This window comes from Vipera ursinii (assembly GCF_947247035.1).
Source record: "Vipera ursinii genome assembly, chromosome: Z".
Classification (NCBI taxonomy): Eukaryota; Metazoa; Chordata; class Lepidosauria; order Squamata; family Viperidae; genus Vipera; species Vipera ursinii.
The window spans coordinates 33445286-33458238 of record NC_139517.1 but is presented as its reverse complement, the minus strand read 5'-3'; the positions used below and the strand labels follow the sequence as shown (position 1 = coordinate 33458238).

The 12953-nt window shown below is 41.3% G+C and overlaps 1 protein-coding gene across 3 annotated transcripts in view; it reads right to left on the bottom strand.

Annotated features, from left to right (window-relative positions):
* Nucleotides 1-12953, bottom strand: part of OSBPL7 (oxysterol binding protein like 7) — a 92718-nt gene that overhangs the window by 46728 nt on the left and 33037 nt on the right. For all 3 annotated transcript variants that reach the window (XM_083377060.1, XM_083377061.1, XM_083377059.1), the window contains 6 exons: nt 12607-12920; nt 11885-12022; nt 9610-9673; nt 6597-6675; nt 6333-6477; nt 5015-5159 (listed from right to left, as the gene is read on the bottom strand). In XM_083377060.1, the coding sequence (XP_083233186.1) occupies nt 5015-5159; nt 6333-6477; nt 6597-6675; nt 9610-9673; nt 11885-12022; nt 12607-12920 (885 nt within the window). The remainder of the gene's footprint in view (nt 1-5014; nt 5160-6332; nt 6478-6596; nt 6676-9609; nt 9674-11884; nt 12023-12606; nt 12921-12953) is intronic.

Sequence of the window (12953 nt, the reverse complement as noted above, 5' to 3'; positions counted from 1 at the left end):
TGCAGGATATTCGTGAGAGAGGTGGCCTTAAATTGCCTAATTTTAAATTATATTATGAAGCTGCTGCATTAGTAGGAATAAGTGATTGGATCAATTTGACGCAATCGAGGTTATTAAATCTTGAGGGCCATGATTTGTTGTTTGGCTGGCATGCATATTTGTTGTATGATAAGAAGGTAGGTACTGTGTTTAGGACGCATATTTTAAGACAGGCATTGCTGAGAGTTTGGAAGAAGTATAGACATAAGCTAAGTTGTAAGATACCATTGTGGGCAATTCCAAAACACACAATAGAAAATATACATGCTGGTTTCAAACACGATGAGACTACCTACAAGGAAATTTTAAGTTTGGAAAGGAATGTTTGGTGCTTGAAATCATATAGCTTCTTGCGAGAAGAGAAGGTTGTTCAAACATGGTTTCAATATACTCAGTTACGGGCCAGGTGGAAAGAAGACCAGAAAATTGGATTTGCAACGATTGATGAAAATTTGATAAAGCAAATTAGAAATCAGGAACCTGCACACATTAAACGGATATATCTTGCATTGATAGAGATTGATTCAGAAACAGAGCTTGTTAAGGACTGTATGATAAAATGGGCCCAATACTGTAAAACTTTTCAATAAAAAGAAAAGAAAAGGAGAATGATATACAATAACCACAAAAGGCGGAGAAGAAAAAATGGAAATTATTGGAAAGCCAAATAATACAACCAGGCACAAACAGTGTAGAAGACCAATAAGGTACAACTTCTGAATTTAAAAGAATAAGAAAAATGGTAACTCTTAAAGCTGAACATCCAATAAATCTGAATGACATATTTCATACTCACAGATGAGATTGCTTTATAAAATAATATTTTCTTGACTTAGCAATGTAGCACTTAATCCTGGGTTACATACTTAAAAGTATATGTGGGAGTGGTAAGGCTGGACTTCAGGATGAGATGATGAGTCAATAAAAGTTGTCTTATAATCAAGACATGATCTGAATACCAAAACTTAATTTGGCTGTTCCTTCTCATACTATTTCACTGTCTTGCTTCTTGTCAACCGTAGAATGTTCAAAATCTTATGCTTTGTCATTACTTGGTATGTACGATCTCTTTCATCTTCGTCTAGACTCAAGATACAGTTATGCTTCATTTTCACCAACTTTCTTCAATGCTAGCCACTGACTTCAAATTATAACTCTGCATCCATCTTGTAAAGCAATTTCTTCCAGCCATTTACCAATGCTTGATTTTTCACTGATTTCCAAGCTGCAGCAAAGTGTTTCATTATAAGTATAAACTTTTGCATCTACTTCTTCATCAAATTTCTCCTCGCATACAAATATCACTTTATCCCAAAAAAATTCCTATGAAGTCTTATTTGCCACAATGATCCCCTCTCTGAAATGGATGTCCAGTTGTTTCCAATATTTTGTGCATAAATTCTCTAAGGATGGATGAGTGGGAACATGGTCTAGAACAGGGGTCAGCAACCTGAAACAGTGAAAGAGCCACTCGGAACTGGTTCCCTCACAAAAGGAAAAACTGGGAGCCGCTACATGCGCGCATGCACAGAACAGGGTTTGACTGAAGAGTGGAGACAAGGCGAGATATGCACCTACCCTGCATATTTGAATTGATTGGTTGAATTTTTTTAGTCCTACTTTTTTTTGGGGGGGGGGACTGCACATGGCAGAGGACTGGGAGCCGCAGGAGCCGCGGGTTGCAGACCTGTGGTCTAGAATAAGGAGAACATATTGATGGTTGCCTTGCCAAGGCCCACCAATAATCCTTTCTGAAGGATTACACCTTTTTTATAGGAAACCAAGAACTTGATCTGAAATAAGATATTCTACTGCTATAAGCAACTTTAATTACAATAAAAATTTCCACAAAGGCTAAAAATCTAATTCTCTACATAGATATGCTCCAAAGTTTAAAACCATGGAGATTTTTCTCCCATGCTTTGGTTGCTTATACTGTAGGCCATTTTTATGTTGGCTTGATAATTGCACTGGATTTGTTATTTACAAATCAGTCTTGTCTCATTCCAGGCACTTTCTTCCTCTTCTTGCTACCTCTATCCCTCACACTACTATTTTGTTTTCAGGTAATATTTCTGCTCCTTGAATTGGAAATCATCTGGTACAAAGTGATTGAAGTACCAGTCATAAAAAAGTGCTGATATAACATTGGACAACTTTTTTTTCAAGTGTTTTGCTTCCTGAAAAACATTTGGTGGCTATGCCCAACCCCTTCAAACTGAACATATTCATTTCAGAATGGTATATCACCTAGGAAGCTTGAGAAATATGGAATTATTTTTAATGACCATAATGTATTTATTTGGATAATGTTTTTGATACTCTGTCAATTCAACAGGGATAAAAAGGAATTGATGCTGATTTTTTAATAAATATTTAGTAGTTCAAATACCAACAATTATGAAAAGGGCTAAGATACCCACTTAAATTTGGTTTATTTCATTTCTTAATTAATGTATATATTTCTCCTCTCTTGAAGCAAGTAGAGACCAGTTAACTAGAGAGTGGAAAATTCCCATGTATTCTGCAACAGATTTAGAGTGCCAGGCTCTTTGCTCTCATCTGTTTATGGGAGATTTCAATGCAGGAGTTGGTTCTCACAACAGTGTCTCTTTTTATTCCCCAGTTATGGCATTTAAAGAAACCAAAGATTTACTTTCTCCAATATCCTAGAAACTCAGAAGATCCTAAACTAAACATTGTTTTATTTATACTATCTAGTGCAGGGGTGTCAAACTCAATTTCATTGAGGGCCGCATCAGCATGGCGGTTGCCCTCAGGGGGCCTGGTGGATATGGCCTGGGTGGGCGTGGCCTGCTGGGTGGGCATGGCTAGAGTGCGTATGGTCTACTGGGTGGGAGTGGCCAGCTCTACATTGTTCGCATCAAGGGTGCCTATGGGGGCCTGGGCAGGAGTGGGACAGATCCGAGGGTCTCTGGCAGAAGAAGAGTCTCTGGGCCAAGGCCAAGGCAGTGGGGGCCGTTCCCTCACTGTTTCCAGGATGGCTTCACGGGCCGCATGAAACCACTTCGCGGGCCGGATCTGGCCCCCGGGCCTTGTGTTTGACGTGTCTGATCTAGTGCATCATTTTATCTCAATCATGGCTGACTGGGGCTCTACATTTTCAAAAGTTTGGAAAATACCAAGCTATCCACGGGGAGGGAAGAAAGAAATGACAGTGTTGCATCACAAGCTTCACCCCTTTTTTCATGTATTGTGATGTTGCACAAATGTACAGAGGAGGCAGCACTTTCTTCATAATATGCTTTTGTTGTTTTGATGACAGTACTAGATGCGAAGATCATTCTGCGGTGTTTGTGTACATACAGTGTATTAACTTAGCCTTATTTATTTAATAAATGCATAGGCTGCCCGCTTTATATATATGTCTCTGGGCAGCACAATTAAAATAGAATAAAAACAGTGAAAAAAACAACTACGTATCTTTTCTGTGCTTTCCCACGGCACTGTTCAAAAGCAATGATCTGAAAGCTGCAATCTGGGAAGGCGTCAGGTTCTAATTCTGTAATGCCAGAACTTCTGAAAACCTATAGCACTTGATTGCCCACCTTAGCTGTTTTATTCTGTCAAATTAATAATCAGACACGCTAACATATTGGTCCCTAGCAACTATCATATCAACTTCTAAAAAGTAATTTCAATTATTTTTAATTAATTACTTCCAATTACCTACCCGTGAAATCTATTCTCAGTTGCTGGCACACGATATACTAGTTATCTTAATGGAAAACCAGTTTCCTGGAAAAACCCGAAGTTGAAGATATGCTCTGCCCAGAGCAAGCTAGTTTAGTAGGGGGCGCGTCAAAATTTCACTATTTTTTTTGTCTCAAACTACCAAGTAATTTAAAACATTAATATCTCCTGGCAAATGTTTATATCAGTCCTTATGGATTTAAAGACTGCCTTTAATAACTTCCCAAAGGGAATTTCATGGCCTAAATTTACTAGTGTTTCCGGTGATACAGAGATTAAGAGAGATTTAATCTCTCTTCATCTAGAGTCAACTTTAGAATGTGATGTCAAAAAGAATATAATTTGACTAATCTCATGCTTGTCATGTTTGTCATAGAAGAGTTTGCTCCAAATCTTTCTTGCTCCAAATCTGTTTAAATCTGTTTGTATTTAAATGATTTGCTGGAGATTTCTTCTTCTAATTTTCAATTATCCCTAACTGATGACATTGACATCTCAATGACAGCTATATGTAGCTGATGCCACCTTTTTTATTATTATTATTACACTGAGGGATGCAGTAAAACCCGCACACGGGATATATTATATGCTGTGCAAAAGGGGGAAAGGATCAAAAACTCATAACATGAGAACATCAAATGACTCAACATCTGTATTTATCTAAGACATTAAATATGTAGAAAGGTGGACAGTAAATAACATTTTAAAATTGCCTATATTTCCCTAACTGAAATTTTTAAAACAGGCTCCCTCAAGCTAGTGCACAGAATATGAACTAGAAAGAAGGGGGAGCGGTTTCTCACCCTAAGAATGGAAAACAGCTCTGACAGATGCCCATCCCCCTTTAGCATTTCCCCACAAAGGAATTCCACACACTTCCAAACAATTGCAAAGATCAGCACATACAAATGCACAAATGTGTATACTAGGTTTTGAGGTTACTTAAAAGATATATATTATGCATCTGATTGTGTTAGATTTAATTCATATTTAACTTTGTCATTTTTTGCCATTTTGTTAATTTGGTTTACAAGACCACTAACACATTAAAGATCAGCTTCCTGGATCTTATATTGTACAGATGAGCTGAAATTGCACATATCTCCCAAACTGTCACCTATGGGGATTCTGGGAACTGTTGATGAAACTGATCTGGAGCTTGCTAAGATGGGTGAAAACTGGTCTGTAAATAAAGAAACAGTCCCATATAAGCAGCTGATACTTCCCCACTGCTCAGCAATCCTTAGAATTGATTTCTTACTCGACTTCCAGAGGCACTTTCCAATAGGAGGCACACCACGATACAACCCTTCGTGCCACTTCCCGAAAAGTCGATGGATAACCTTGCCGTTATGGCTGTGAATGGCACCCTGCACTTCATTGACCCCGGAGCCCCAGTAGCGTGCCTGCCAAAAAGAGAAGAGGTTAAGGTAGGTAGGCTTCCTATTCAGTTTTCTGTTCACCTGGTAGGAAGCCAAGGAGATGTCTGAGAAGAGATAATGAAGATGAAAGGAAAGGGACAAACCTTGCGAGACCACCTGCTGCCAATGTCAACCTCCCATCGCCCAGTTTGCTCCCACAGTCGGCCTCCTCAGGGTTCCGTCGGCCAGGCAATGCCGGCTGGCGACCCCCAGGGGGAGAGCCTTCTCTGTGGGCGGGCCGACCCTCTGGAATGAACTGCCTCCAGAGCTGCGGACGGCCCCTGACCTTCGATCCTTCCGCTGCGACCTGAAGACATGGTTGTTCCAACAAGCAGGCCTGGACTGACCATGGTTTTTAATTTGGTTTTTATTGTGTAAATTGTCCCATATTTCTTATATTCATTGTTTAATTCTTTTTTAATTTTTGTATTTTATGTCTCTTAATTTTTATTGTTGTGAGCCGCCCTGAGTCCTTAGGGAGAAGGGCGGCATATAAATTTAATAAATCCTAAATCCTAAACCTGAGGCTCAAAAGGAGAGAAATCAAATACAAAAAGGAAAATGATGAAGCCTGATGACTCCAAAAAAGAAATGGGAGATGAGATGAGTATGGAATGAAAGAGTTACCATATTGATTAGGAATACCAGCCAAGAAATTAAAGGAGAAGGAAACAAGTGCCACAAATCAGGACAATGAAGCACAGTAAGATATATCAAGACAGAAGTGGTATTTAAAATTTTACATCAGAGAGAACGGACCAAAGCTCAGTGGGAGTGCACAGCATTTCCAGAGGGAAATCCTTTTTCAGATCAATCTGAGGTTCCAGGGAACTACTTCTAGTAAGACTGAAGACAATACTCAGCCAGATGGAACAACAATCTACTATAGCAGGGGTCCTCAAACTTGGCCCTTTTATGACTTGTGGACTTCAACTCCCAGAATTCCTCAGTCAGCATGCCTGGCTGAGAAATTCTGGGAGTTGAAGTCCACAAGTCATAAAAGAGCCAAGTTTGAAGACTCCTGTACTATAGCTTGATATTCAATAGCCTCAGAGTTGACATTAAAAACCGGATGAAGTACCAGAAAGAGGAGTTAAACAGAGACCAAAGAAAAAACATGGCAGGAGTCAGGAAGATCAGATCCATATTACAACTCACTTTGCAGAAAGCAAGCTTGCAGTGGTATCTGTTGTCTCGCGCGTTTCGAATCAACACCTCACCGTAATGCTCAATCCAACGCTGGCCACTCAGAATATTGTGAATGCAAGAAGTCACCTTATTCCATTCATAGTGATCCCCAAACCTTTTGAAGGGAGAATAAAAAGGATAAAAGAGTGCCAGAAGTGAGGGTATGGGGGGGGTGTGGAATCGATGAGAGAAGGATCATCAAGAAGGGTGGAACAAACAGGCTTTGTGACTCACCTGGGAAGCTGGACGTTCACTGTACCAACTGGAATTATCTCCAGGGATTTGCCCCAGAACTTATTTTTCCACTTCATGTCTAAACAAAACAAAATTCAAGGAAAAAGAAATGAAGTGTGAAGTCACAATATTACTTTAGGATTTGAATCAATTTAAATTGGGGTATGTAGATTATTGCAATTGGGACTACAAGTGAGGTTCATTAAATATGTTGGGACTAACAAAAATTCCCAATCAATTGTGGTTCCAACAAACCAGTTCTATATTGCAGTGTGACTAATATGACACTATTCTGATTTTTAGGCTACAAATCCCATCATATCTAATTAATTCTGCTTGGGCTATTCTAGGTGGATGTTATTTCTTTAAAAACATAAAATTAATCTCTTGGACTTCCAGGCCACTAGAAGGTGGCCCATTCTAATCCAAAATCTGTACCAACCTGAGGCCAGAGACAAGAGGGTTGGTGTTTGTTTTTTTTTGACAATTACTGGCTAAGACGATGCACTTTGCATGAAGCAGAAAACACTTAATTTTTTAACTCTTTCAAATTCAATGCAGGCTTCTAAATGTGCAAAATCTATCATGAAAGGAACAGAAGATTCTAGAGAACTTCAGAATTCCCCATTTCTCATCCAAATCTTGTTGATTGAGAGCTATTTCAGGGAACCTTTCCTTTTTCAAAAGAAAATCCACTGAACCAAAAGCAGTGGCTTTGAGTGACTGCCCTCGAAGAATACAAGTAGTCCTTGAGTTACGAATGTAATGGGGCCTGCCCATTCCATTCGTAACTCGAGAATTTGTGGGAGTGAATCTCCTTCCGAGAACAAGATCACTCCCTGTTCGTTAACACACGTGCCACTCGTTAAGTGCACATAAGGTATCTCAGGGTGGGGAAGGCCATGGGGGGGCCTAGTGACGGAACAGACCCCCGAGGCCTCTACAACCCACTAAGATATCGCATGCTTCCCCCTCCCTTCCTGCTGTGTACGACTCACTTACCTCAAAAACACCCGTCTCCTCTCTATCACGGTTTCTGCTTTTGAGGGAAAGGAGATTCAATGGAAGCTCCTGGGTGCCCGTAATATCACTGGGTTCAGGCACCCATCCTCTTTTGCACAAAATGTGAGCCTGAAGTCTTGCAGTGTTTGTGGCATCTATCTTCTACTTTTCCCCCCAACTCCTTTCCGTTTCTCAAGCGTCACTGGCAGCCATGCAAAACTTCCAGTGTCTGTCAGGTCTCCATCCAGGTAAAAAGAGTTTGAGTGCATTTGCTTCGTTTTCAAACGCCCCATAGGCGCTGAAATACTTTTTATCCAAATGGAGACCTGACAGATGACTGCAAGCTCCGCATGGCTGCCAATGCGCGCTTAGAAACGGAGCAGAAGACTCTGTTTCTCAAGCGCCCCGTTCCACGCATACGGAGCTTGGAGTGTCTGTCAGGTTTCTGTTTGGATAAAAAGTGTTTCAGTGCCTATGGGGAGCTTCAAAACCCAAGCCACTGGCAGCGGCAGCCACCTGAGCGGCCATGGTTCCTCCATGGTCCCCCATCCCTAGCCAGCGAGCCAGCCACCCCACCTGAACTACTCCTTGCCTGACCACCTGGCTGGCACAAATCCTGACCGCTCTTCTCCTTGTCAACCTCCCCACTCAAGCGGAAGCAACAACTTGAGTTTCTTGGCTCCGAGTGGAAGCAAGCAGAGAGGCAGCAAAAGGATTACTCTCAAGAAGACCCAGATGCACTGCTTGCTTGCAAGCACTGGACTTATTGACAACAATCCCACTGCTGAGCCTCCACTTTTTTCCACTCAGATGGAGCCAAGAAACCCAAGTTGCTGGCAGCCATGATCCCTTCTCCCCAGTCACCCCGCACAACCTATTCATTGCCTGGCAGGCCGGCTGGCACGTATCTCGACCGCTCTTCTCCTTGACATCCTCCCCACTGAAACGGGGGCAGAGGCTTGAGTTTCTTGGCTCCTTCCAAAATGAACAAAGCGGAGACGCATCAGCAGGATTGCTCTCAATAAGGCTGGCGCACGTGAGCGGGGTCTTCTTGAGAGCAATCCTGCTGATGCGTCTTCGCTTTGTTCATTTTGGACAGAGCCGAGAAACTCAAGCTGCTGCCACCACTTGAGTGGGGAGGATGACAAGGAGAAGAGCAGTCAGGATTTGTGCCAGCCAGCCAGTCAGGCAAGGAGTAGGTCAGGCAGGGTGAGTAGCTGGCTGAGGAGGGGGAATCATGGCTGCTGCCACTGACGGTGGCAGCTTGGACACAGGTGCAAGGGGCCTGGCTCTGTGATGCCTCCCCACTCAGTTGAAGGCTTCATTTCTGCCCTCAAACTAAGACTGGTGCACGCAAGTGAGCAGCACACCCAGGCAATGGATGGCATTGGTTCCTGGGCCTTGCCAACTTTGATTCCACGCCTTGCCCCATAGCCAGGCAATAAAGCAAACAATTCCTCCCCCCTCCGAGAATGGAAGCTTCTGGGGGCCATGATCACTTTTGCAGAGAATTTGTGTTTGAACTCATGCAATATTATTGCACCCAGGAGTTTCCACTGTCAGTACGAAAAGCATTTCCAAGCCAACTCTCCTTTCCCTCAAAGGGAAAGAAACCGTGGCAGAGAGGAGACAGATGAGTGTAGGGTGAGTGTATCCAGCACGGCAGGAAGTGAGGGGGGAAGCAGTTTTGGGGAGGGGAATAGGTGATGCCGCAGAGCCTCTGCAGTCACTCGTAAGGGCGAACAAGTGCCGTGGTGCTACAATATTTGTGATTTTGGGACTTGCTTGTAAACACTAGGGGCCACTTGTTGTGTAAATTTGAATGAGCGTCAAGTGAACACTCATAACTCGGGAATTACCTGTAGTAAATTTTGTACAGATCTAGTTCTAGGAAAGAACCTGACAAGTAATATTGGTTGTTTTGATTAAAAGAGCAGTCAATACTATTTTCAATAAAATAAATTCCATCTGTTTCCCCCATTTTCCAACCAAGAATAGATTTTTGCCTCACCTTGCCAGAAAATGAAATTTTCAGACTCTGCATGGCAGGCAGAGATAGGAGGATGATGGCTCACCTGCAGTTGGGGTGGGATAGACAAAAGAGCACACAAAAAATCTAAATCACTGCAGCCATCTGAATCATCTTGACTGCTCATAAGATCCTTCAAAATTATGGTTTTTATTTATAATTCTAAACTATTGAAATTCACACAGCATCATTAAATAGGTTGCGTGGAAGGAATACTCTTGCTTATTCTCAAAATCACTTCCATTTTGCCCATGGATAGATATGAAAGACTAATTTGTTAGAAAGCAAATTCTTCCCTACTTCCTAATTAATATTTTTTTTCTTTCAAAGATTCTAAAAATAGGAACAAAAGTCTCATGGGAAAGAGGCATGAGTCTGTTGGCATACTGGCATACATGCTCATACTGATTCTAACCTACATTCCAAGTTGGCAAAAAAAACCAAAAACGGCCAAATAGATTTCGTGCAATTTTTTCCACTGCAGTAGCCTTCAAAAGTAATGGAATATAACTGCCATCATTCCCAGACAACATGAGGATTTGCCGATAATGGAAAGATTTGTTACAAATGTTTTCTTTTTATTGCATTTGTTCCCCATTTTTACTTGAGGATTTAAGACAGCATACATATCCCTCCCTCCCTCCCTCCCTCCTTCCCTTCATTCATTCATTCATTCATTCATTCATTCATTCATTCATTCATTCATTCATTCTATAATATCTTCATCAAAGATAACTAGAAAATGCAGAGCTCCACATTTATGCATATGGATCTATTTAAAGATTAGTTAAACTTAGGTGAAGGCTGCACCAATACTTAGGAAAACTGCCTAGAAAAAAATTCAATATTTTATTCTATATTCAGAATTAAGGTTAAAGGTTAAAGGGAGGAAAAGAAGTAAAACAAAGTAGCCAGAAGACTACTAGCTCTTTAGAAGTAAAATAACAGATCTGACAATGTTAATGCTCTTTCAAAGTTAGTAAATAAGATTTCAAAAATACCACCGCAAATGCAATCTGGAACAGAGGGCCATAAAGGTGAGACCCTTAAATATTCCAAAAATATCAATCCATTTGAAAACTGCATCACCAAAGATAAAATATTAAGCATGGTATGTTAAATACCTTCTACATAGTTCGAAATTTTAAAAAAGATGATCAGAGAAAGGCAGCAGTTTATTACCACTGAGATTAAACTCTTCAGGATCACTGTTAGGAAAGATGGCATGATCCAAATTATTATCTCTCATCTAAGGATTGCTCATAATGAACAAGCTATGGCATCTGTTATCTGAGGCAGCACACAGGATAGAAATGATTAATGGCTTGTTAATTTTTGTTCTGGCTCACTTCAGGCTCTCAAAGACGCAGTTGGGGAAGAACTCAACGGGTGCACAATGTTCTCCACAGCCACTTTGCCCTCAGAAAGATACCACAACTTGCAAACTGGTGACTCTTAAGGTAAATGTTTCTCTTTGGAAAAGGGACCTTTCTTTCTCCAATGAAGCAGTTGCTGAGCCATTCCTCCAGATGATGCCACGTTCCCTGCTATACTGACTCAGAGATTGGAAATAAAATGTCCTTCTGGTTCACCCACATTCAAGCATATTTCTCTCCCTATTAGTCTTGATTTTAAAAGCTATAATTTTCCCTCCTCCACTGTCATTCTACTTGTCACGCTAGAGAGGAAAACAATTATCTTATTATCTGGGATGGATGAGGGAAAAAAAATCTTTGTGTCCATTTTATACAATACTGGATCTCCCATATGCTTGGGCTGATATGTCTAATATCTAAAATGGGGCCATAAAGTAATGTCTCTGACCAATGCTGAAAGATGGCATAAAATAGCAGATCTTCCACTTCATAAGATTAGGAAGTTTCTTCTCATGCACTGTGAAATTTCCAAGTCTGGATGCCAAAAGTACCCCCACCCACCACAAAATTATCCATGACCGCCAAAATCTCATCCTGAGAATTCAGCACAGAGAAGAATGCTAAATTATCAGATAATCATGCATTTCAACCATCTTTAATTTCAACAAATTATTTTACATTCATAAAAGGAGTCACAAGACCATATTGCCAGTCTTTTTGTAATGTTTAGCCAAATCTGCTTTCCTGAAATTTCTGTCTGTTGGCTCTAATCCTTTCCCACAGATCATCGAAGGAAAACCCTGATCCATCTTCTATATGCAGCCTAAAAGTCACTGGAAAATTTGAGATCCTGCCTGCAACCGCTGCTTACGGCCAATTACCTGTTCACTTAGGAAACGAAACCCCTTGTCAGGGCGGACACACTCATATGTTTCTCCCAACACAGGGTTGAATGGCTTGCTGCCAGCACGGTAGTAGGTAGAGGCATAGGCAGATACAGCAAAGGCAGCTATGCAGAGCTGTTAGAAGGAAGCAGAAAATTTTAGGGATGCCCGCAAGAAGGGGAAAAAAACTCCCAGAATCAGCTATGAATGTACTTGGAGGTAAGGGGAGGACCCTAGAAAGTTTATTTTCTGCAAGCCACATCACAGAGGTTGAATTCCCAAAGAGGTATATATTTCAAATGTTAACTATTTAGATTACCTTGCTAGGGCCCAAACATGGGGCAAATCTTTATTTCCTGTTTTCAGCCTATCTTGAAGGCTATCGAACAGGCAGTAGTCACACCGGACAATTCATATATTTGTGTAAATTACTAACAAAGAATTAAAGGGAAACTGAGATGCATTTCTGACTTGTTAGTCGTCATCAGCCAGCTATACCCATCTGAGATTCGAACCAGGGCTGATTGCATATGAGGCAGTGTTATTTGCCTCTAAGCATGCATATATATTTCTTATAAGATATGTCCATGTACAGAAAAGTATATATTTAAACCTGTTATTCCAAAGCCGAGACATGCCCCCCCACTATGTGACAAAGTTAGATGCAACCTTGGCCACCCATAGATGGTCCATCTCTGACATATGGAGAGGCATATTACCAATCTTTCACAGGGGTCCAAACTGCAGCTGGCTGCATCCAGCAGGGCACTGTACTCCAATTCTTCACAAAGGCGTTGCAGCATGTTGAGTGGCTCATTCAACTGCACCGGCATGGAGACCTTGGAGAGATCTTTGCCAATGTTGTTACGAAGAATGTTCCAGAGGCTGATGTCATTAGCATGGTTGTGGGAAGCTGGCAGGCAGTTCCTCCGGGTTATCCCAGGTCCCGGCCCAGGAAGATAAAGAGGAAGAGGCACTGGCATACCTAAACTCATCTCGGAAGAGTTCCCAATACATTGCATAGAGCCTGAACCTAGTGGAGGGTAGAAAACAGTCAATGATGTGC